General features: G+C 36.7%; 1 protein-coding gene across 1 annotated transcript in view; it reads left to right on the plus strand.

The window, feature by feature from the left end:
- Positions 1-24,344, plus strand: part of LOC136263173 (uncharacterized) — a 114,735-nt gene that overhangs the window by 77,227 nt on the left and 13,164 nt on the right. The window contains exons 18-37 of the mRNA XM_066057685.1: positions 1,110-1,213; positions 1,749-1,862; positions 2,093-2,162; positions 3,338-3,445; positions 4,557-4,842; positions 5,735-5,807; positions 7,572-7,640; positions 11,163-11,310; positions 11,362-11,484; positions 12,182-12,248; positions 15,152-15,254; positions 16,435-16,502; positions 17,047-17,170; positions 17,638-17,729; positions 18,957-19,068; positions 19,854-20,010; positions 20,067-20,148; positions 23,102-23,168; positions 23,224-23,327; positions 23,583-23,712. Coding sequence (XP_065913757.1) covers positions 1,110-1,213; positions 1,749-1,862; positions 2,093-2,162; positions 3,338-3,445; positions 4,557-4,842; positions 5,735-5,807; positions 7,572-7,640; positions 11,163-11,310; positions 11,362-11,484; positions 12,182-12,248; positions 15,152-15,254; positions 16,435-16,502; positions 17,047-17,170; positions 17,638-17,729; positions 18,957-19,068; positions 19,854-20,010; positions 20,067-20,148; positions 23,102-23,168; positions 23,224-23,327; positions 23,583-23,712 — 2,201 coding nt within the window. The remainder of the gene's footprint in view (positions 1-1,109; positions 1,214-1,748; positions 1,863-2,092; positions 2,163-3,337; positions 3,446-4,556; positions 4,843-5,734; positions 5,808-7,571; positions 7,641-11,162; positions 11,311-11,361; positions 11,485-12,181; positions 12,249-15,151; positions 15,255-16,434; positions 16,503-17,046; positions 17,171-17,637; positions 17,730-18,956; positions 19,069-19,853; positions 20,011-20,066; positions 20,149-23,101; positions 23,169-23,223; positions 23,328-23,582; positions 23,713-24,344) is intronic.

The following is a 24,344-nucleotide window of genomic DNA, read 5'->3' on the forward strand; positions in this document are numbered from 1 at the left end:
CCTGCCTGCCTGCCTGCCTGCCTGCCTGCCTGCCTGCCTGCCTGCCTGCCTGCCTGCCTGCCTGATGCCTTCAGACAAGCGTAACGCAATAATGGCTAAGGCTATGGACTTAATTTTTTTTGACTGTTCGACGTCGCTTTGTCCCGAGATGTGCCTTTTGGCAAACTGCAGTATGTACAATGTATGCATCATGGACTTACCTTTGTCCTCCTTTGTGTCCCATTTCTTTTTGCTGACAGCCTAAAGTGTTGATTCGCAATAGCACGATGCATGGCTTCCCTACAGTACATTTGTAAATGGGAATCGTCCGTATTTTCCATGGTGAACGGACTGATTGCAGAGACGATTCTAACACTGTTCTTTGCTTGTAACACTGTGTAACTGGCTGAACATAGCTGAAAGTGAAGATTAATGGCCGCTGCACTTTCGAGGCAGTAATTGATAGTTTGGGGTGTGCGAATCGTCGTATTTTTGATGTGACTGGATTGTTGCAGAGGCACTTCTTCTACTGTTTTTCATCTGTAGCATTGTGGATCAGGCCAAACACAGCTGAAAGCGTAGTGTAATGGCCACTGCACTTTTGAAGCAGTTTTGATAGCTGGGGTGCGAGCTCATATTAAAACATTAATTCAGGTGCCATCCTTTCTTTTAATGCGTTATGCGTGGGTTCACCAGTCATAATAATGTTACAAAAAAAGTAAGCAAACAAGTTAAAGGAAAAATTTGAAATTTAAAGTTCGATTAGGGATCATAGAAAAAAGAAAGTAAAGAAACAAGGGAGATTGCCTACACTTGCAGATACACTAGTGAACATTTAATCCCTAATTCAGTCTTGGTCTTGGGGTATAGACTGGATTAGGGATTAAATGTTCACTAGTGTATCTGCAAGTGTAGGAGATCTCCCTTGTTTCCTTACTTTTTTTTCTATGATCCCTAATCGAACTTTAAATTTCAATTTTTTCCTTTAACTTGTTTTAATAAACAGATCAGAAAGTTAAGTATTATTATGCATGAGATTAAACGAGCTAATATTTGCTGGATAGTATATGCATCACTTACAAATATACATGTACAAATAATTGTTTTATCATTACTGAATAATATTATAGATCAATGTAGCTGTAATGAGTCAATTCCACTAAACAACTCAGTGAACTACATTTGTATTGGACCAAGTATTAGACCTTGTATCATGACTGGTGAAGATTTCCAGGTAGAATTTGTGTTGTGTAAGTTTTAGACTTATAACTGGTATTTGTAGTAAACCTAATGGTAAAATATGGTGCAAGACCACAGCAAGATATACAGTAATACTCAAATTTCATTGGCTACTTACAAGTATCTAAATCCTGTAGATCCCTTGCTTTCATTTCAATAGATCCCTGTCTCTAAGGCAATACAAAACATGGCAATTACATGCCTGTAACATTGGATAGCAAGTTCCATACTAAGGTGTAATGGGATTTGTTCTATAAATTAATGCTACATTTCTCATGTCACAAGCAGCTGTGAAGGTACAACAATGAGCTGTGGTCTAAAAAAGTTAGACATCGAAGCACAGTGTTCCACATAATTTAGAAACCTTCAGGCCCTTAATAGCACCTTTGCTTTGTTAAGATGCCACAACACAGGGCCTTTGGGTTACTGAATTCTGCAGACCCTGTGTTTCAATGTATAACTGAGATAAATATTATATACAAAGTGCAGAATTTTAATTTCATGGTGTGTCATATTTCACACAAATATAGTGTAATAGAGATACGTATGCTGGTAATGGGGAAATATGTGGATTGGATTCAGACAGTGATGGATACCCCGATGTTAAGTTGGACTGTACAACCCCAAACCCAAACTGTGTAATGGTAAGTATTAATTGTACTGTGTACATAATATGCAGGTGTGTACACACTTACTGTTCTTACAAAAGTACAGGTGTACTGTAGGAAGTACATACAATACTACATGTAGTATTGTACAACAATGGAATGGAAATTATTTAAATGGCTGCATTTAGATAGGGTACGTATTTCAATTTTACATAATTTTGTGTATTACTGTATTTGGTAACATCCATGTATTATTTGTACTACAGGATGCTTGTCCATTTATCTACAATCCTGGAGATAATACTGACGAACCTTGTACTGTGGATGGAGAGATAGGTAATAATCTATATGTGTATCCAGTTCCATGTGGACTAACAATTTGCCTGATATATGTACAGTGGTCCCTTGATTATCCGGCCATTGATTATCCGAATTTGCAGTTATCTGAACTATGGGGGTGACTGTTCTATTAGAGTATTTTGTCTAAAATGTGTGTTCTATTAGAGTATTTGTACAGGGCTCTGTATATAAATGAATGGGATTCTATTATTCTAACTTTTCAATTATCTGAACATCCTCAGGGCCCAATGAGTTCAGATAATAGAGGGTGCATTGTATGTGCAACACGTAGTGTGATAAAACGGTGCAGTCTACAGGTATGCACTATTTGCACTATGTACAGAAAAATAAATGGGCCACAGCCTGACAATATAAGAATAAAAAAATAATAATAGTATGAAAATAAAGTAAGAATTTTTTTTGGGAAGAGTATATAGTCAGTACATTTTTAAGCATAAGAGGTTCAAGCCTAAACAAGGCATGCACAGTACCTAAAATGGGATCTTTGTGTTGCATGAGAGTAATATATACAGGGTCAATGATTCTACATACAAACATCAACAATATTTAAACATAATAGGCTTAATAGTAAACAATTAATAGTGCAAGTTTCTTTTTGTATTGTTTCATTTCCAGTGCATTTACCTAGTACTATGCTGTGTTTTAGTAGTACACAGTTTGGCTCATCTACACAACAATGACATTAGGCACTGTCACAAAAATATTGTAATACTGTTAGTAACTTGTTAGTTTTGTAACTTTGTCTGTATGTAGAAATAGGACAAAGATATGTACTTATATCCCAAACATACTACAATTTCTTGGTGTAATTTCAAGGTGATGGGTTCAAAACTTGATGAGGTGTGATTATAGTCAAACTGGGAATTTTGAAAAAGCTTTAATACCCCCTTTTGCATACCCGGTCAAATATGCTATATACTGTACCATATTATTTGTAAACTAATATAAATACTCTATACACACTATATAAAGTAATGTTTTGCCAGTTACAGAAGTACATGTAAACGTGAGGCTATAAGACCCCTTTTTTCAGATCCAGTCACATATTTGAGCTCAGCTCTTGATCAATATTTAGCATGGCAAACTGCAATCATTTGTGGTTCATACTATTAATAAAATAATTTCTTACAGTGTATATTACTTACGTATAGTTGAAGTGTGTGAGGCAGAAAATGATAAAGTGTGGAATATAGCTTGGCCAGATACTCCTTTTGGAAGTAGTACTTTACAAAAGTGCCCTGGATTATCTGAATCAGTTGGTGAGTAAAGCAATAGGCCATATAGTTTGTATTGCCGTAAATACACAATCTGGATACATATTATGGTGATGTCACTACAAGCAATAGTGTTTATTGATTTGACTTGGGATGCTACAGTTTTGTGTCCAGTAGTGATGGAAGTTTTGGCCTCAACACAGTTCACATATTATTGAGCACTGTTCCTCAATGATTATGCCGCCACAATTAATATATATAGTTGGTGTCATTTCTGGGTAACTGTGGCAGTGATATTCCATTAAATTGGCTATAATTATATTTTTGTGGTTTGATAATATAATCCAATAGTGAAAAAGGAATCTACAAGATACTTTATAGATAACTGTGTAGAGGTTTCAAATGTAGTGACTTGAATTGTAATTTTGTAATGATTTTTTGCTGTTTATATTTCTCCTTGCTTTAATCCTCCTCTGTCACAGTGCATGGACATTGTACAGTCTCTGGATGATGTTAGCGCCCAGTCAAGTGATTGGGTAGTGGTTTGGTAGGTGTACAGGAGGTTTGAGCTGCAGGGTAGCCTACTGAATGGGAGCATGGCAGATTTTGCAGGGTGTATGAAAAAAGTAGAAGAAAAAATTAATAAAGAAAAACTTGGGCTGCTCATATCTCAGAAATGGCTGGGGCAATTTTTTCACAGCAAAATTTGTTCCAATCACTTAAGGGATCATGTAGCTATATGTCTGTGTAGAAAATGCATGTTCTTTCTTCCTGTTAATACACTGTATACCCACAGTGTGGCATGCCAGCATCTTGGGCCACATGACACACTACTATGTGTCTTGATTTTAAGTTAAAAATTTTAAAAATATAATGAAGAATACTTTTATTCAAAGAGGGTCTTAGTGTATTAAGCTACCTCTACTTGCTAGCCCATCTGCCCAACCACCAACCACCAACCACCTTTCCCAGCTACCCACCTGCCGGCCTGGCCTCAGTCAAAAGGATACCTGAGAGCAAACGTGAACTGTGTGTGTTTTGTAGCTCCCACACAGAGAGTGAAACAGAAATACTTATTGTGTAACTCCTAAAAATTAAAATTTTAACAATAATTACTATGAATTTAAATACTGCTTTGTAATTCTATTTGCTGCAGGATTAGCATCAAGGGAATGTTTGGAAGACTCCAATTGGAGTGATTTCATCAATACTAGCAACTGCCACAATGTAGAACTAGTAATGTTGAATGATCGAGCTGGTCAACTAGAGGATATCTTAATGAGTACTACCAGTTCTGACATAATGGATCTCACTGTGTCTTTTGACATTGTTGAAGTACAGAAAGTTAGTGAGGAGTTAACAGTGTTGACTAATGTATCAGAGAGACGTCTTGTACCAAATGACATCAACACCACCAATGAAGCTCTTAGTACATTAATAAGGTTGGTATCAACAAGAAGTCATAATGTGCAAGGGAGAAATGCCCTGCTGCCAATGTGCAGTAGCCTATACAAACACACCAAGTGTCTAAATCGCTTGCAGGGGATAAAGAATAATATTGATTTTTGTAAATATGTGACCAGATTTTACAGAACCGATCCAAATCGCACATCAGGCAAAATCAAACTAACACCACCAGTGGATAGCTACACTATCGTACTACAAGTTTTGACCCTCAGCACCACTCAAACTACACGAGACTGGTTTTTACACACGTCTTTTCTGAGTGGTGTGGAGTGCTCAAATGGCGGTTTCAGGCCTTGTGAAGGACCTGGCTTGGCAAGAATCAGTGGTTTACTGGTGGACAGCCTTATAATGTTGGCCAGACGTGTTCTCTGTTGATTTTGCTACATATCAGCCACTAAGGAGCCAGCACAGCCCTGTAATCTCGTGTCTGGACTCCAATCGTGGTCTGCCTCCATTTTGAGGTCTATCTCTTGCCCTCCCCACCACCCCCCAGCCTCCACCCCTTTGTGAGCACTCGTGATACTACTTCGCTCGTCCAACTGCTCAGATTTTCTAAATCTTATTTGGCGGGAAACTGTACAAGCAGCTACAAGTACTGGAAGTGGCTTGAAAGGTAACAGATTGATGCATCTTTTGTGTAAATTTCATATGCGTGCTTGCTATCCTTGGAGAGTTATGCTGGCTTCAATTCTTTAAAACCGTTTATCTCGAAACTTCTAATGTGCGATTTGGATCGTTTTTCCAAAATCCAGTCACATATATTTTGTGAGCTAGCTGAGGCGTTACTTAACTCAGTGTGTTTCCTGGTAGTATTTTAGTTAGACACTCTGATTTACTGCAGTGTATCATTTTTTATATTTTATATAGCATCACAACAATTACAAGTAGTAGAGAGAATGTAGAAAATGATACTGTTGAAGATCTTGAGCCAGTAATGCAGGTAAACAATCATATATACCAAAAATGGGCTCACAGTAATAAAATTTGTGCATATTGCTATTAGGATCACTGTGGTAAATATATATATTGTACTGTATATGTATCTGTACCACACATTGTACTAATTTTCTGACAGTTGTAGCTATAGAATTGTTTAGATATACCTAAATGTGACTGGCTGAGTAAAAACCAGTAGTTTTCACACATCCAATTTATTTCTTTACTGTTAAAAAAAGAGTGGACAGCCAAACGTTCAACCTTTTCTGATGAATAGTCTTGGAGTTATAGTGCTAGACAGTTGGAACAGGAATAAATTCAATTTGTACAGAAATACGGCAAAGGCACTTATGTAATCAATCATAACGCATGACTGAAACAAGCTATGAAGACAGGGTTTGGCTCAGTCTGTTCACCATGAACTAGCATATCAACCAAGGTATAGTGTTTTCCCTGTACATCTTCATGTGGATAAAAATGAAGGCCATTCCAACAGTGAAATGACAATGGTAATCTAAATTTCTATATACTGCATCGTAAATAAGTGCCTATAACCCATGTACTTTATGCTGTACAAACATGAAGCAATGAGTTTTGTACTCCCCAATGAGCAGGAAAATCTGATGGTGTATAGGTTTTGTTGATCTGAGCTTTTACAGTGTATACCAAAGTGATTAAAATGTGCATAAGTTTTTAGTGCACTGTAGCATGCATATTTTTACCCAGCTGCAAAATAGAATATTGTAAAATGGCCGGTTTTTGCTCAGCGGGTCACATAGTGTAGCTCTGTGAAGGTCAGGGCTGGCTAAAGACAATCATTTTTATTCCATGACTATGCCAGTACCCATGAAATACTCATCTTAGGGAGTTGTTTTCTTTGGGCCAGCACATAGCTACCATTCCCATCTATTTTGAAGTCTACACAGCTGGTATTCCATCAGATATGTTGACTTGTGTTGGACATACAGTGTACTGTAACTGTAATCTCAAGAAGGAATATACTATTTTTAACTTTGAATACCATGGATAGTGTCATAAGATAATTTCATATGTGTATCTGTCAGGGATAGTAAATTGTTAGAACCTAAAATAGTTTTAAAATTCATAAATTACTACAATAAAACCTGTATATTATGGACACCTTGGAACCAACCAAAAGTGTCCTGATTATTAACTAAGGTGTCCTGATTATTAACTAAGGTGTCCTGATTATTAACTAAGGTGTCCTAATTTTAAGGGCCAATTTACTTGCTAAGGGATACTTTGGGACTATTACCGGGTGTCCAGAGTATACAGGTGTCCTTATTTTCAAGTGTTCTGATAAACAGGTTCCACTGTATACTTGTTTGAAGGTATATACTTAAATGATTGATTTGTAAGGTCCAGTTACTATGTAAATGTGTGAATGTACAGTATATGCTGTAGATGTGGCAATACCTGTAATAAAGTGCTAAAGATTGTAAAAGTGTTTTGTTTGCTGTGATCCCTGCTATACTACATCTTTTATGACATTTCTTTTCAAAGTCCAACTAGCGATAATTATGTAATGTTATAAAAGAAGTGAAATTATTATTTTCTTTTACTGAAAGCTGTCACCTGAGTTAATATGGGGGACCCCTTCGCATTAGTATCTTGATAGCATTGATTTACAGCATATCTACAAAGAACAGTTTCATTGTACAGTACAGTATGTACCACAGTGCAGCCTAACTCCACTATTACTATGGTTGAGTATTAACTTTGCTGCATTTCACTATTTCAATTTTAGAACATTACTACAACCATTGACAATTTATTGAGCAGTTCGAATAAGGATTCTTTTGAAGCAGCAAGAGAAGTAAGTAAGACAATTTATAAACAGTTGTATTATGTTACTATGTAAGTAACTGAGCAAATGAACAAGATAACAGAATTTATTCTAAAATCAAGGATCACAAATACTGAGATTGGATTTGCACTGTAGCTAACATATTAAAATTATTTAGCTTCAACCATCATTTGGTTACTACCTAGCCACTGCATCGCAACAAGAACCACCCAAAACCGTTGAATTTACGGGTGTGTTATTATGCTAGATTTTTACTACCGTATAGTAAAAAAACTGTATATAGCGGTAAAAAACTTTGGCAAATAGCGTTCAATTCACCAAAGTTTTTTTTCGCAAATTATTTTAGATAATCACATGTCGAGAGCACATTGAGTAACTAGAACTTGAGATAAAGGTCAGTTCGTACCACCACGCAATAAAGATCGAGCTGACTTTGGAGATCTTGATCTTTCTAGGAATGTGTCCCACAGTTGTAAGCACTCCTTGGGACAGCATTTCCAACTGGCTTCCCGTTCTCATGTCAGTTAGTTCATCGTCTCATGATGGATCGTGATGGATTTGGCCAAATACTTTGTTATACGTGATAACCTCTGCTACTGGAGTTCACTGAAAAAGCAAATACAGTTGCTCTCGGCATCGCAGGAGATAGAGAAGCACACCTTTGCTGGCTCATCGTTAGATCAGTAGCTACAAAGGTACTGCTACAACAACAACACTAGCTACCTATACACTTACTACACTGCTTAACTGATGAGTTGACACTTTGTCGTTTTATCCGTACATACTGTACAGTAAAATTTTTGGTGGTAAAAACTTTGGCAAATATTATTTCAATTGCCAAAGTTTTTCCCACCAATGTTTTCAACAAAGGGGCTTCGTCACACTTTTTACCACTAAAGCTTTTTACTATATGGTATACAAGTCTGTTGCAGTAGCCATTTCTTTTTGTATCGATATGTACTGTAAATTGGCTGGTCATATGAACCTGAACAACATTATTCTATCAAGAATACATAGCATGTATCTTTGTGGTCTTAACCTTGATTTCTTTCAAATCACCAAAAGGCACTCCTATGATGGTTAATCTAACTATAGACCAATATTCAACTGATTCCTGGAAGCAGTTTACTTTGTAGATGTGACAGAAGTTTGATTTTATTTCACATGAATAAGAATAATTGATTGTAACTAAATTCATTTTAATTGATAATGCATAACCAACAGTTTGTAACAATCATGCAATAATCAAGTTACGTTAATAAAAAAACATTTTGTTGCCACGCATACAAGGCAAACTGCTTATAGGAATGAGTTGAAAATGGGTGTTTTATTTATCAAGAATTTATTTTTAGTGTGTTTGAAAAGTTGCAGAAAGGAAAAAATTATGACAGGATCTAGCTAGGCAGCCTCAATCCTGCTTCAATGGTTAGAAGAGTTTACAATACAAATTACTGAGTTAAACTGCGAAAACCAACTGGTGCTCAATTGAGATACTCTAATAGCACAGTCACCCTATTAGAACAGAGAGTTCAGTCATAACAAGTCACCCTGTAGAGAGCTCAGGTTAAAAAATTCACCATAAGAAGTTCAGCTATGTTACAAGTCACATCATAAAGAGATTAGCTACAATCAAGTCACCATGTAGAGAGTTCAACCACAAACAAGTCACCTGTAGAGACAACAGTTACAATCAAGTCACCGTTTAGAGATTTCAGCCACTTATAAGTCACCCTGTAAAGAGTTCAGCTGCATTACAAAACAAATCGTCCTGTAGAAGGTTGAAATACAATATACATACGTGCAAAAAATGTTTTAAATGTACACACATAGCCAAATGCACATCTTTACCTTATTCCTGTAGTAAAGAAAAAGACAATCAAGTAAATATGGCTAGCTATGTTGTATGCAGTTACAAAAAGTAGTAATATCTAAACCAAAACATGAAAGCTGTGAAAAGGTGTAGCTCCCCCAAAAAACCAGGGTGAAAAAAAAAGTGAAATCAAAGGTGGCGGCCAAGAAATGGCTGCAATGATGTTAATGCCAATCATTTTTATGATTACTCACCATTAAAATTGGCACTTATGATTTCAAATCTTTTTTCACGCTGGCTTTTTGGGGGCTGCACCCTAGCTTTATTCACAGTTTGGCTGTTTTAGTTTAGATTTGAGGGGCGGGTCCAGGAACTGGCAAGGGAAGGGGCACAAACAGGCTAAGTTGGTAGGTGATAAGGAGAGCCAGATTCTCTTGTTAATTAGTTGCTGCATTTTTGAAGCAGCAAATAATCACCTCTTAGTAAACTAAGTGTATCACTGTTGATTTTTGCCATTTTGGTCTTTGCAGATGGTTGTGAAGTCTTAAAAGTTGTTTAAAAGGTTCTGAATGTATTAATAACAGCACCACGATAATTATTTTTAGAGGCGCTTAGTATGCATGAAGGTGCTGGGTGACAATTTCACAACTAGTTTGACTTTGGCTTGCGTGAATTTGTAATAAATGCTAGCATAGGTGGTGGAGATGGGGGGGCCAGGGGCCCCCCCACTTTTATGGGACACTGTTTGCAAGAAAAGATCGAGATACTCTAATAGAACAGTCAGGATCTGGATATTTTAAAAGAGAAGTCACAGTCTTCAGAGAAGCAGTGTAGCAAGTTACTTAGCTATGTATGTGTAATTATAAATAAGGAGATAGAATTGGTGGAGAGCAGGTATTGTCAGCAGGCTGTGACCTTTTTTTTTTTTTGGTCTTCAACTTACAGCTGGCCTGGCCCCCTCACTCTTTGGCCTGCTCCACCACCCCTGAAAGCTAGTAAAATATGCATATTTTCATGAGTTCTATAAACTGATCTTGGCCTTAGTATTTACTAGAAGTATGGCTGGCTCCTCCACAAGGTCAGTGGGGGGGGGGGGGGTAATTGAACTGTAAAGCGGCCAATAAAAAGCAGAATCACAAAAGTCATGTAAGTGCAACAAGAAAGTGATATAATAATAAGCTAGTTAAATTGGGTGACAAAAGAAGTGCACTGAGTAACATATGAAGCATTTTAGATGCAACAACTGGTGATATCATATCATACAGCAGGTTATGTGTCCACATTTTAGCAAAATTTGCAAATTGAAGTTTAACTTAACTTATTTCCAATGGCAGACTGAATTTTTTATATTATTTTCAAGTGAGCAGAGTTTTGCCCAAACTTTCTTAACTTTGCTGTAGTATCCAAAGACATACATAGAATTACGGAGAAATTATTCATGTCTTGCAGATGTCACATTCACAGAAATTAAACTATTCTGGAAGCTATTATTATAATGCAATTTTGGCTGTTACTCATACAATTATTCCATAATTGCACTAAAATGATTACATATGCAAATTAATTAGATTATATATTGCAGTTCTTTGACCTCCTATTCGTCCTAAAATATTTCTGGCATAACAGGATTCATGCTTGAACTAAGAAGTTATCATTTAAAAGTATTTTAATGTAACTTTATCTATATGGATACTTCAAAAACTTGCAATTTTAATTTATAGGAGGAGTTGTCAGTGGGAAAAGACCTACTGGAAAATACTGAAATTTTTGCCATAGCTGTTGGTAATTTATTGACTACATCCATATCAACAAATTCAACCAACCAGTTTGTTGAAAACAGAACAATAACAATAGAGAGAGAAAACATAAGTTAATAACAATAAACATGTTCAACCCTTCAGTATATTGTATTGTACCTAGACATCAGTGCTCAGTTTCCTCCAGATGAAGAAGAACTTATAAGAGATATTGTGTTTCCAGAAGATGGTGATACTCAAGTTACGATACCAGCCTTTGCTATAATTTATCAGAGAAGCATTCAAGGTAATTTGTAAATGTGTAATTGTACAGTAATAGCAAGAGTAAATGACAAAAGAGAGAGTGTAAATAACAAATGAGAGAGTGTCTAACTCCACTATTCAGGGACAGATTTAGCCCCTCCTTTCTTGTTAACTAATACTTAGCTATCATAACCCAAATTCTTCTAAGTTTAATCAAAAGCAGACCTATTTCAGGAGCTACACGTTACTATCAGCACAAATTATGTCTATGCTAGTGTGCTTCAGACACTAATGTATACCATAATGTGATTGTAGAACTGATGCTAGATCACCCATGTCCCCATCTAGCTCAGCCCCCCTTCGGAAAATCCTAGATCTGCTCCTGGTATGGGCATAAAAAATGGGAGCCAAAAGTCCACAGGCTTCCCTTGAATTTACAGGAAGAGTATTAATATGATTTGGCTTACATACAATAACTTTCAAGGGGCTGGCTACTAAAAGTCATTACCTCCTGAAGTGTTAACTCACTCATTAGCACTTATATCATAAATGTGAATTACTGTAATATCCAGAAAGACTTGTGGCATTCACTTTTGATGGTCCATACTGGAGTTTGACACTCTCTCTTTTATTACTTTCTCTTGGTAATAGAAATAATGTATTTTGTATGCAATATTATGTGATGAACATTTTACATGGATAAACTACTTTCTATAGTGACTATAATTATATTATTACAGGCATCAAAGTACCAGTTGTAAATTTCATTGCCAATAATTTGCAACGATATCTTGATGATTCTCAGAGGTAAATCATTATTCCACATATTATGTATATTGCGTACATTGTATCAATGGCAAATAAATGAATCCATAAGCATTGAGATATTAAATTAATGTTTTACATACGTAATTCATAAACCATACAGAATAGTATAGGCTTTATTGGATTAGGTAGAAGTAATTACAAATTAACCATGTTATAGAAAGAGCACCTACATACATACACTTGTAGATCGACAGTTTTCCCAAATTCGGTAAGGTATTATGGAATGATAAATTATAATATTATTTGAAATAAAATTAGGCATGAGGCTATTATGCTCATAAAATTAAACATTATAATACTCTTAAGCAGTACTTAGAAATTCACCTGTTGTGCTTTTGAGAAATGCCCAATATTCCCAGGAAGTCCAGTATTATATTAGACTTCTGATATGGATATTGGACATCCGATATACATATAGTATCTAGTCCCTAGAATATATCATCATTGCATCATTGTGTTATTGTGCAAGCAGTAGTGTATATATAGTAACAGTGGTAACACTGTTAAGAATGATATATATCATGGGTATATCACTGATATCTTGGGTAGCACTAGGCTTGCACTAACTATGCTGGCATAATTTCAAGCATAATAGGCTAGCAAATTATAAAAGCATCAAGCATTATTCCAGCATAATAGGACAATATTCAAGAAATGCACAATACGCATATCAAAATGCAGCAAAACATGAACACACTTAATGCTGCACATTTCATATCAAGGAAATGTTCGGTGTTATTATTTTTATTGTTTCTTTACTGATTATTAACACTTTGTGGAAACAAGATCGAGATACTCTAATAGAGCAGTCACTTACTCTAATACATCAGTCAGGAAGGCTGATATAACAACCAACTTTAGAGCATAATCTTGATTTTGAAAGCATAATTGCTTGGTAGCACCAGTATCTTAGGCAACAATGGTATCATGGGTGTCACTGGTATTGTGGACATCATTGGTGGGGCATAGGCACCGGCCTATTATGCCCCAAAATTTTACCTATTATGCTTTTGAGCATTGCTCAAAAATTAAGCCTATTATGCTCAAAATTATGCTTTCAAAATCAAGATTATGCTCTAGAACTGACTGTTTTATTAGAATATATCAGCCTTTCCTGACTGTTCTATTAGAGTATCTCGATCTTATTTCTGCAAAGTGTGAATAACCAACAAAGAAACGGTTTAATACTTTATATTACGTGTTTTTAATTATGAAATGTACTAATAATACTATTGGCAGTGAATATTTGCTTTCTTTCAAGCGCGCGTATTGCGCATTTAATTAATTTTTCAAACATCGTCCCTATTATGCTGGCATTATGCTTGATGCTTATGGTCACCTATTATGCTTTAAATTATGCTGGCATAATCGGCCGGTCCCTAGTGGGGCATGATATCAGTGTTACCACTGTTATTATAAACTACATACTACTTGCACAATAACACAATGATGTAATGATGATGTATTTTAAGGACATAGGACCACCCAATACATACATGATGCCCAATATCTATGTCAGATTGCAGATGTCCAATATGTATATTGGAGGTCCAATATAACTTTTAGAGATGATCCATGGCATTCGAATAGAGCAGTAAAATTGTGTGACTGTTTTATTAGAATTTAAGATGGCCTAATGTATTTCGCGAACTGGACTCACGGACTGGACTCACGCACTGAGCTGGAAACAACTTTTAAACTCTTCCTTACAAGTTAACAAACTAGCGCTTGCACTAGTTTATTAGAATACACTTACGATATACGAGTACTAGCAGTGATAAAGTGTGATAGAGGCTATTGTTGTAGCTCAGCTGTTTTTCCTTTGTTGCTCCAGTACTTAGCACTGGTGTTAGGACTGTAGTGATGAGTCAGTTTATTTGCATAGCCCCATCACCTCGCTGGGCAGTGCCACCTATAGTCTGGCGTAGCCAACCCGCGCGTAGCGCGAGGGTCTGGTGACAGCCGCATTCAGTACCTGTGCCAGCCTTACGAAAAACTGGTGCGTCCAATCAGATCGCTTAGTGACCAATTAACAACATTCTATGACGTTATTCCCGATTTACCCACTGATTATGGTGAGCTTCTTGTGTCTTTTCCATAACCAGCACAAATGTAAGGGTTTGTAGAGGAAATAGACGTCATTCAAGAGCAAGTACAGTAGCTGTCGCGCTCTGTTACCGGAAATTGTCCACGTGTTTCGTGCATATTTTCAAATTTAATTGCATTCCATCTGCACAGGTACTGAATGCGGCTGTCACCAGACCCTCGCGCTACGCGCGCGGGTCGGCTACGCCAGACCATGCCACCTATAGCTACCCTGCTAAGAATTATTACTGGCTCATCTCTACAACCCTAGTACTAGTGCTAAAGCAATAAAGGAAAAACATCTAAGCTACAACAATAGCCAAACAAACAAAAAAAAAAATAGCCTCTACCATGCTTTATCACTGCTAGTACTCGTGTATCGTAAGTGTATTCTAATTAATTAGTGCACCGTTAGTTTGTTTACCTGTAAGGAAGAGCAGTATCAGCAGTTGTAGCTCGATAGTGGTGTCTCCAGTGTTGCAAGAGATGGATAATTCCTGGATTATTGTTTAAAAGCTGTTTCCAGCTCAGTGTGTGAGTCCAGTCCGCGAGTCCAGTCCGTGAGTCCAGTCCGCAAAATACATTAGGCCATTTAAGACTACTCTATTAGAGTCTTTTATACAGAATTGTGCAAATTGCAGATTTTCTCACTGGTAATGCTTCAAAATGCTAGCATAATTTCCTATTCTCACACTCACCTACGTATTATTCCCAAAATTATGTTGGCATTATCACCACATCCCTAATATTATTGATCGTTATACAGTATATGCTGTACAATTTCCTTTGCACTATAGTGAAGACAGCAGTTCTGATAGAAGTATGATCATTTCTAGTCAAATTTCAAAAGGGTACATAGACCTGCCAGCCAATGGGACTGTGCTGCTAAAATATGACAAAGTAAGATTTATAATTTACTGTTACTAATAACTAATAATGCATTTGATATTATGCGCAACTATAGATGTAAAATGTCCTTAAGTAAAATGTGTGTATATATATAATAGTGGTCCCTCCATTATGCCACTGATTAACCAAACATTCCAAATCCAAACAGTGGTAGTGAATGTTCTATTAAAATATTTTGTCAAAATTGTGCATAGTATTAGAGTAACTTGCACTACATGTGTAAATGGATGGGCTTCATTTATCATAGTCTGAAAGCACTCAGGGTCCAATTAGTTTGGATAATAGAGGGACCACTGCAATGTTTTGTCCTAGTAGAGAGTAATTAATTAAAATTATAATTCCAAGTTACTATTATAGTAAAAGCAAAACTTTTAGAATGAGGCATGAGTGGATCAAAGGCTGCTGCTTGTGATACAAATGTAAACCGGTTTACAAATGGTTGTAACATGGTTAAGTATCACCTTTTGGCCACAGTCTGGCCACTATTTAGTTCAAAGCCATCAAAAGAAACCATGCGCCGCACCACCACAGGAAGTCACAATTTACCAGGTTATGAATTTGACCAATACATCAAACTAATGAATCACTCTGGAATGAATATCTCACACAGCTTCAGTTTTGCACATACTCATGAATGAATGGGAAGCAGTACAACCGCTGGGCTGAATTGCTATATACATGTACCACATGCTCATCCATCAATAAATTGAGTTAATGTAGACTATTACTGTAGTATCAGCTTTATCATTAAACCACTCAGCAAAGAATATCTCAGCAACATGTGTGAATGTGAAGCAGTACAAAGGCTGGACTAATTGGCCATGGAGTCATTGGGAACATGCTACCAATGAACAAACTAACAAGCAATGGATTAATAAACCACCAAGACAGTAATTGGTGGGTAAAATTGTTCCTTGGGCACAGCACACAGCAATAACCAGGCTTTCTTGCTTCTTCCATGTTACAAATGGGCACCTTTGATCTGTGCATGCCCCATACCACAAATCAGTTATACCACACCCTATTTGTAAGCACTCCACCTTGGGCCAGCAGCCCTCGGGTGTATATTTACAAAGAAAATATAAACCTCATGGGTGTGTTACATCTGTAACATATAAAGAACATATACCCCTCTATAATATGAAAATATATTAATGATTAATCTTTGCAGTTTATTAATGACAACAACTTTACAAGTTTCCGATGTGCATACTGGAATTACAATCTTACTGACAAAAAGTAAGTGCATTACCCTTTAAACACCTGTATGTAATCACTACAGAGAAATGAAGGAAAGGTTAATGCTAATTTCTTATGTACAGTAGTTGACAGTAGTACCATGCGAGGCACATGAATAGGGGTATATGAAACACATTATACATCAACTTTGTCCTGTTATGCAGTTCACTGCGTACTTCATATCACAGGAATACAGAAAAACCTTTTACTAGCAAAGATAATCAAAACAGTTTACTCCTCATCTACAATTTATATATAATTATAATAATTTCAAATGGACCATTATATACATGGTACTGTAGACCATGTTACAGTACAATATAATGAATATGTGGCAGCATTCCAAAAATAATTCTATTGTTTTCTGATTTTATCCCTTGTCTATTTATTTAACCAGCAATTTTAAACTGTGCACCATAATCATTCATCACTTAAAAGTAAATTTTCAGGTATTATAAATATGCATATCATGTTTGGGGTCAATGCATAGCTGGGTATTGTATACTGTAGCTACTACATGTGAACATTTTTGCCTCATATATAGCAATAAAACTGTTGGAGGGTGGGCATTTGATGGCATCAAGCAGGACATCACTCCAGGGCTTCCTGTAGAGTGTTATACTGAACATCTAACCAGCTTTGCTGTTCTTGTTGGAACTCAAGAACCGGTAACTTCATGACATATTTGTAATTGACAATTGCGATTGTACGTACAAAGGGATAAATATGTATGCATTGTTGCTCAAAACTTTTGCTTTCAATTTAGTCCTTCAATGTCTTGAACAATTGCATGATTTATCACCTTTAGCAAAACAAATTGTGACATCAATAATTACAGACTCCATTTCTTTTTTCATATTCACTATAAATGAATGTATCAGTTATATTATAAGATGTGGTAATCCATCTTACTGCATGCTTTTTAATGGTATCTTCATCACACAATTAGCCTCAGTCCATATAGTGTGTAGTGAGGAGTGTGATTATGATATCTCATTTGTTGTATCACAATGATTATAATAATTAGCACTGTTGTTAATTACATCCTCCATGTTAATCTCATACTTTGGAAGGCACGTAATGGTCATTGTGTTATTGGATAATCAATAATTATGTTCACTTTTTACCTCTTTAGGCACCATTCTCACTTCGTATTGCCAGCTATGTTGGTTGTTTTATATCTATGGTCTGTCTTTTTATAACTATCACAGCAATCATATTTCAAAGGTAACAATACTGTGAACAACTCTGTATAATACAGGACATACATAATAATATAATTTAAACTTGCACCACATGATCTTTTCAAACCACTGATACATTATACAGCATGCACATAACTACTGTATTTGAATAGCAAGAGAAGGTCATATTCACAGAAAGCTTAATAGTGCATGCACAATGCGATAGTACTGTATATTAGGGTTTGGGCTTTTCTGGCCAAAAATATCACCCTAAACCAGAATCACAACACCTTCATGGTGCCTTAGCAATATTGGTTAAGTGTGACCAAGCCCAAAAGTGCTTTCAGTATGATGACCTGAAACGCTTCCAAAAGTTGCTATAATTTAAAGAAAAGTTATTCAGTGGAATTTTCTACTGACTGTCTGATGCTTTCAGTCAAGTGTAACTCAATAATGACTAAGGCTACAGGCTTGATTTTTCACTGTTCGACATTGCTTCAGCCCGACTGGTGCTTTGGCAAACTGGAGTGCATACAATGTTTGCTTCATGGACTTACAGTACCTGTGTCCTCCTATGTGTCCCATTTATCTTTGCTTACAGTACAAAGTACTGATTTGCAGTAGTGCGGCATGATGGCTTCACTACATTTGTAAGAGGAATTGACCGAGTTTTTCCATTGTGACTGGATTGACTTCATTTGTATCACTGTGTAGCGGGCTGAACATGATAGCCACTTTACTATTTCACTAATTGATAGTAGGTATGTGAATTCAGATGAAAACAATAAGTCTGGCATCATTCTTTCTTCTAATGCGGCATGCATGGACTAAACAGTCATAATAATGTTACAAAAAGTAAGCAAATAAGTAGTAGGAAAGTTAGGAATTTTAAGCTTGATTAGGGATCAAAGAATTAGTAGTGAAACAAGTAAGGTTACCTACACCTTAAAATATACTATAATCCGTCATTGGTATAAACTGAAGTAGGGATTAAATATCTACTAGTGTTTCTTCAGGTATAGGTGACCTTACTTGTTTCACTATTTTGTATTTCTTTGATCCCTAATCGAATTTAAAAATTCCTTTTTCCTTGTACTTGTTCATTGAAAACACTAAAAAGACACCTGTATACTGTGAAAATACTCAGGACTCGTATCACATGGTTCCATTGTAGGTATATATGCATCTAAAACCAGGCCAACTTACCTTTAAAGTGGTGTATTATAGTAAATTGCTAGCATTGATTATTATTGCTGCTTGTTTCCTTCAGAACAAAGATATTTAAAGGAAAAGTGTACAAAGTACATTTAAACCTCAGCATTGCCCTCCTCATTGCATTACTTACATTTGTTAGTGGAGTTGAGACTGCCACAGGAAACACAGTAAGTGTGCTCATATATTACATGCATGCCACCAGATATTTGTACACTAGGTTTCACTGTAGCTTAATTTCAACTTAATCTTTGTAATTTTGAACTTGTGAGTAACGCGTACAGTAATTACATGTCAGCACAGAATGATACACAATACTGCATCATTTGCAGCTGTTTTGGATCATTGGGAGTCTTGCTGAATTGTACTACGCAATGAAATCTGTGACATTAACAGTAATAATCTTATGATAGTTACATAAATTTATACATGCAGTACACAATAGCTTTATATGACTTGCATAATGTTTTAAACAACCGAGATGGCCATATCTATAGATATGCATGTACATACTGAAGCATGTTTGCTGTTTTACATTTGCTCAAAATCAGAGTATAGAACTTCAAGGTCAATGTATTTGGATATCAATGTACCCATACCATTGAAACATTTGACAGCGTTTTTTTAGTGTCTCTCAACACTACCTTTCCATCTTGGGGACTTTCCCCCCAAAACTGAACTATTAATTTTTAATGATGAAACTTACTCATAAAAATTTTTCAAATTTCAATACACATTATACTGTGTATAATACAGTACTATTTACAGTACTATTTACAGTACTATTTACAGTATAATGTATAATTACCAGTATTTTGCTTTGTGCTAAAATTGTGCATGCATACATGCACATCTCACTCAGGCAAAGACAATGGGTTGAAATTTGTCAAGTGCACGTTACATACATAAATATGCTATTAATGTTGCTTTACGATGATAATACTATTTCATGTAGATTGGCTGTGCATTTGTTACACTGCTACTTCATTACTTTTTCCTGGCTGTGTTCTCTTGGGGATTATGTGAGGGAATAATGGTCTATACAATGTTTGCGGCGCCATTCTATAAGGGAAAATTTCAAGGACTACCATTTTATCTACTGGTCGGTTGGGGTAAGATAGACTAGGGTTTGTACATGTACTAATTATGCTTTATTGTTGTTCCACAGGACTGCCAGTCCCAGCAGTAATAATATCAGCTGCAGTATCAAATGAACATTATGGATTAGAACACGACAATGAAATAATTGCGTATGTTTGCATAGATAATGTATCTGGGAAAACTGGTCTTATTGCCCATGACAGATTATTCACCTCAAACACAGTGCTACATGAGTAAACTATCAAATTTCACTCCCAAATTAGAGAGGTTTAAATAATATGCTTTTTGGCTGCTTTTTCCAAGCCCAGTAACCAGTTGCACACTCACTATACGTATTAAAGTACTGAAGCCATGATGAGTTTCTGCGAATCAACAACACCTACATGGTAGTGGAGAAAGAAATGGGACACAAAGGAAAACAGTGGTACTGTAAGTCCATGATGCATGCATTGTAGCTGTTGCAGGTGGTTAAAAGGCACGTCTCAAGCCAAAGCAACATGAACAGTGAAGAAATCAATCCAGTAGCCTTAAGCTATGTTTGGCTGAAGGCATCAGTCATTTAACTAGTAGACAATTTTGATAAATAAAAAAAATGAAAATTTTTATAGAAACTTGTTGGAAGGGTTTTGGGGTCACTCTGAAGATTTTAAGGGTTTTTAACCAATACTGCCAAGCTGTCATGAAGGAAGAGTGAGGCTAGGTTTTTGGGGCAAGAAAGTTCATACCTCCATAATCTCTATTGTACAGTGCTATCATACTGTATGATAATAATGGATTTCTACTAACTGACTATACAAGTGTTTGACCAACCACCTAACTGAATGATACTGTCATACAACAAGCATGCGTAACTCAATAATAACAGATTTTTTAAAATTTGCATTTAGACATTGTTTTGGCTCTAAACTTGCCCATTACCACAGTGGGTACAATGCATGCATCACAAACTTTTCTTTGTGCCAATTTCTTTTTTGCTTGCATGCAACACAAAAATGTCAATGCGTCAGTATGCATCAGTGGTTCAATGTATTGTCTGTTATGTAAGAATGAAACAGAGATCATGTTCACATGCCTCCAGCAGTCAGGCTAAAATACAACGATGCTTCACATTTTGTTTTCTAAAATTATGTAGAACATATGTACAATAGCTGATGTGGAAGTGAAACAGTTATTGTGCTTGCCAGTAGTTACAGTAGTATAGCTAGGTGGTATGCGTTTGTTCTTGCCTTGTTTTTGTTAAGAAGGTCATTTTGATGGTCTTGAGAATTGAGATTGCTGGAGAAGTATACTTTGCTACCACTTCTAGTAAAGCTTTGACAATTGGATGACCTCAATACATAATACTGGTGCAATTATAAATTTAAAAATGAAATATTGTTTTGGTGATAAAATGATGGTATTACAATGTAGCAAATTATGTGGACACTAGCATGTTACCACCATCTGTTCAATGCAAAGTAGAGGTAGTGCGACACAGCTATTTGTAATACCATCATTCATATCTTGTTTCACTACCTTAAATCACTGGAACCCTTTAAATGAATAATTTTTAACTGTCCTACTTTGTTAACAGTTTTGTTATAGCATAGCTGTGATATAAATGAGTGACTGTTCTATTAGGATACGTAGCTGTGAATGCTTTATTCGAGTATCTCAATCTTGCTGCTTATCTCAAGTAAGCTATGCACTAGATTATGGGGTGTAGCTACCATGTCTAGTTTTCTATACAGCAAAACTTCAAATGATTACAGTTAGATCACTATAGGGTATGGTCACCCAGTTCTGATTGTTTAAAGCGTGGTCACTGTGATTTGATTTTAAGGGTGTGGTCATTGTCCTCAGTTTTCAGTAACAATCTGATCACTTTATAAGTGTAACTGCAGGCCTCTTATTGTACGTAGTGTATAAGCACTTCAAATAGTTTTGTATAATTATTCTCTTCTTAAGAAAGTGTTGATACAGACAATTAATCTTTCAGTATGGTTTCCTTGCATGAAAAGAAAACAATAACCATGCAATTGAAGATGAAGGAAAAGTGCAGAAGACATACACTGGTGGGAACCAGAAAAGCACATACCACACATGAATTTGTTACTGTGGCATAAAAGGACATGTGCTGCTTTGTTTAGTCTTGTTGCTGTGGTCAAGCAGCCAGGCTTGCAGGAAGGTAGGAAAGGCGGGCAGGCAGGCAGGCAGGGCGGTCAGGCAGGCAGGCAGGGCGGTCAGGCAGGCAGGCAGGCAGGCAGGGCGGTCAGGCAGGCAGGCAGGGCGGTCAGGCAGGCAGGCAGGGCGGTCAGGCAGGCAGGCAGGGCGGTCAGGCAGGCAGGCAGGCAGGCAGGCAGGCAGGCAGGCAGGCAGGCAGGCAGGCAGGCAGGCAGGCAGGCAGGCAGGCAGGCAGGCAGGCAGGCAGGCAGGCAGGCAGGCAGGCAGGCAGGCAGGCAGGCAGGCAGGCAGGCAGGCAGGCAGGCAGGCAGGCAGGCAGGCAGGCAGGCAGGCAGGCAGGCAGGCAGGCAGGCAGGCAGACAGGCAGGCAGGCCAAAAAGCGGATTTGGTGATATTTGAAAATTTCAATATTTGGCCTTCTGTGTTTTCTTGTGTTTAGGCCACATAAATGTAATTATTAGTTTCTCATCCCTGCCTGCATGGCCGTTTTTCTTACCTCATCAATGAATTTTTACACCACTGGTGGCTGAGTGCAGCTATCCAGCACCTTCTAAAGTTGGTACCTTGCTAGAGCAGTCTAAGAAAACTGCTTTATGAGTCATTTTAGCTGGCTAATTCAACAATCTAGTCAGTAAAAGATAAAACAAAAAATCTGCCCTCCCGCACTGTTTTTTTTTAGTACAGGAGGATGAGAAACTAATAATCAAGTTAATGTGGCCTTAATGCTGGATTTTATGCTAGATGCACTAAGACTCCTCTGTAAAAAGTGGTTTTCATCTCGTATGATTTTGCAGGTGCTATTGTGAACCCTACTAAACAGTACATCACTATATTTTTTATACTCTAATGGCAAGCTGATGTCACTTCTTGCATTTGTAATTGGTCGGTTTTGTTTCATGACTGAGGTCATCATGTTTTGGTAATTTTAACTTGTTTCAGGTGTTGGATATCGAACAAGGATGGTGCAACATGGGCCTTTATTGCTCCTATGGTTCTCATAATATTGGTGAGCTGCATTATTGTAACACAGAAACCATTATTGAATGTGTATACATATACAGGTGAACTGTTTCTTTCTTACTGTGTCAGTGTATAAGATTTACAAAGTCAGAAAATATGGACAGCAAATGTCTGGTGCACAGCGATCTAATTTTGAACTAGCACAGTATGTATTATAGTATTGAGATGCAAACTTGTCAACTACTGTGTATTATTGTTCAGTGTTAATACTTCTTGTTAATGCCACAAATAATGGCTTTTAATGCAGAACATGATGATTTTATCCTACAAAAGCAATGTTACATAAGTACCATGCCAGTACACATTAGTCTCAGGTCAGCATCACCTACAGTAGCTACAGTACAGTATGTCATCTTACACACCTGTATGAATGCATTGTTAATTAACATTATTTCTGTAGTACTGTTCTGATGAGCATTCTGACATTGTTGCCCTTAATGGGAAGTACCTGGATACTGGGGCTGTTCTTTGTGATTGACAGTGATTCAGAAGTATTGGCATGGATATTCACCGTGTTGAACTCATTACAGGTACTGTATATTGTATAACTGTTGCATTGATACTCTGCATGCATGTATTCTCTATGTACAGTATGAGTATCATGAACCATGGTAGTGGTTCATAATAAGCAACGCTTGTGTTTTTTTGCCAAAATCGTACTCACCTAAATACTACTTTAGAAATCTCCCCCAACCACAAAATAAGCCTTAGAAGTTTGAATTATACCTGTAGCTAGCTGCCTTTACCATGTCTACTACTTAAATGTGGTATACATTAGTGTGTGTGTGCATGCCTGCGTGTGTGCATTTGTGCATGCGTGACAATTTCATTAAAGCATTTGACATGCTTTATTGTAGTCCTAGAGTAGCTTAACATGCTGACGTGTTTGATTTTTGTTTCTTTTGTTTTTTTCAGTGATCTCTATTTTTCATATTAAAAAAAATTTTTACAATGTGCATATATTTGCATTTAGAAAAACTTGTAGTTGTCAAAATTTTCACATAAATGCATCTTGCTTTCATTCATAACTGTATTGTACTGCAGCTGGGCTCAATGATTATTACAATAAGTACAGTACATACATGGAATTTACATGATGTCAAAAACCAGGGTTCTATGAAGGCCCTGGGTTGTAGCGCCTTCGCTAGCTACTAAGGGCCTG

Source organism: Dysidea avara, chromosome 1 (assembly GCF_963678975.1).
Source record: "Dysidea avara chromosome 1, odDysAvar1.4, whole genome shotgun sequence".
NCBI classification, from domain to species: domain Eukaryota; kingdom Metazoa; phylum Porifera; class Demospongiae; order Dictyoceratida; family Dysideidae; genus Dysidea; species Dysidea avara.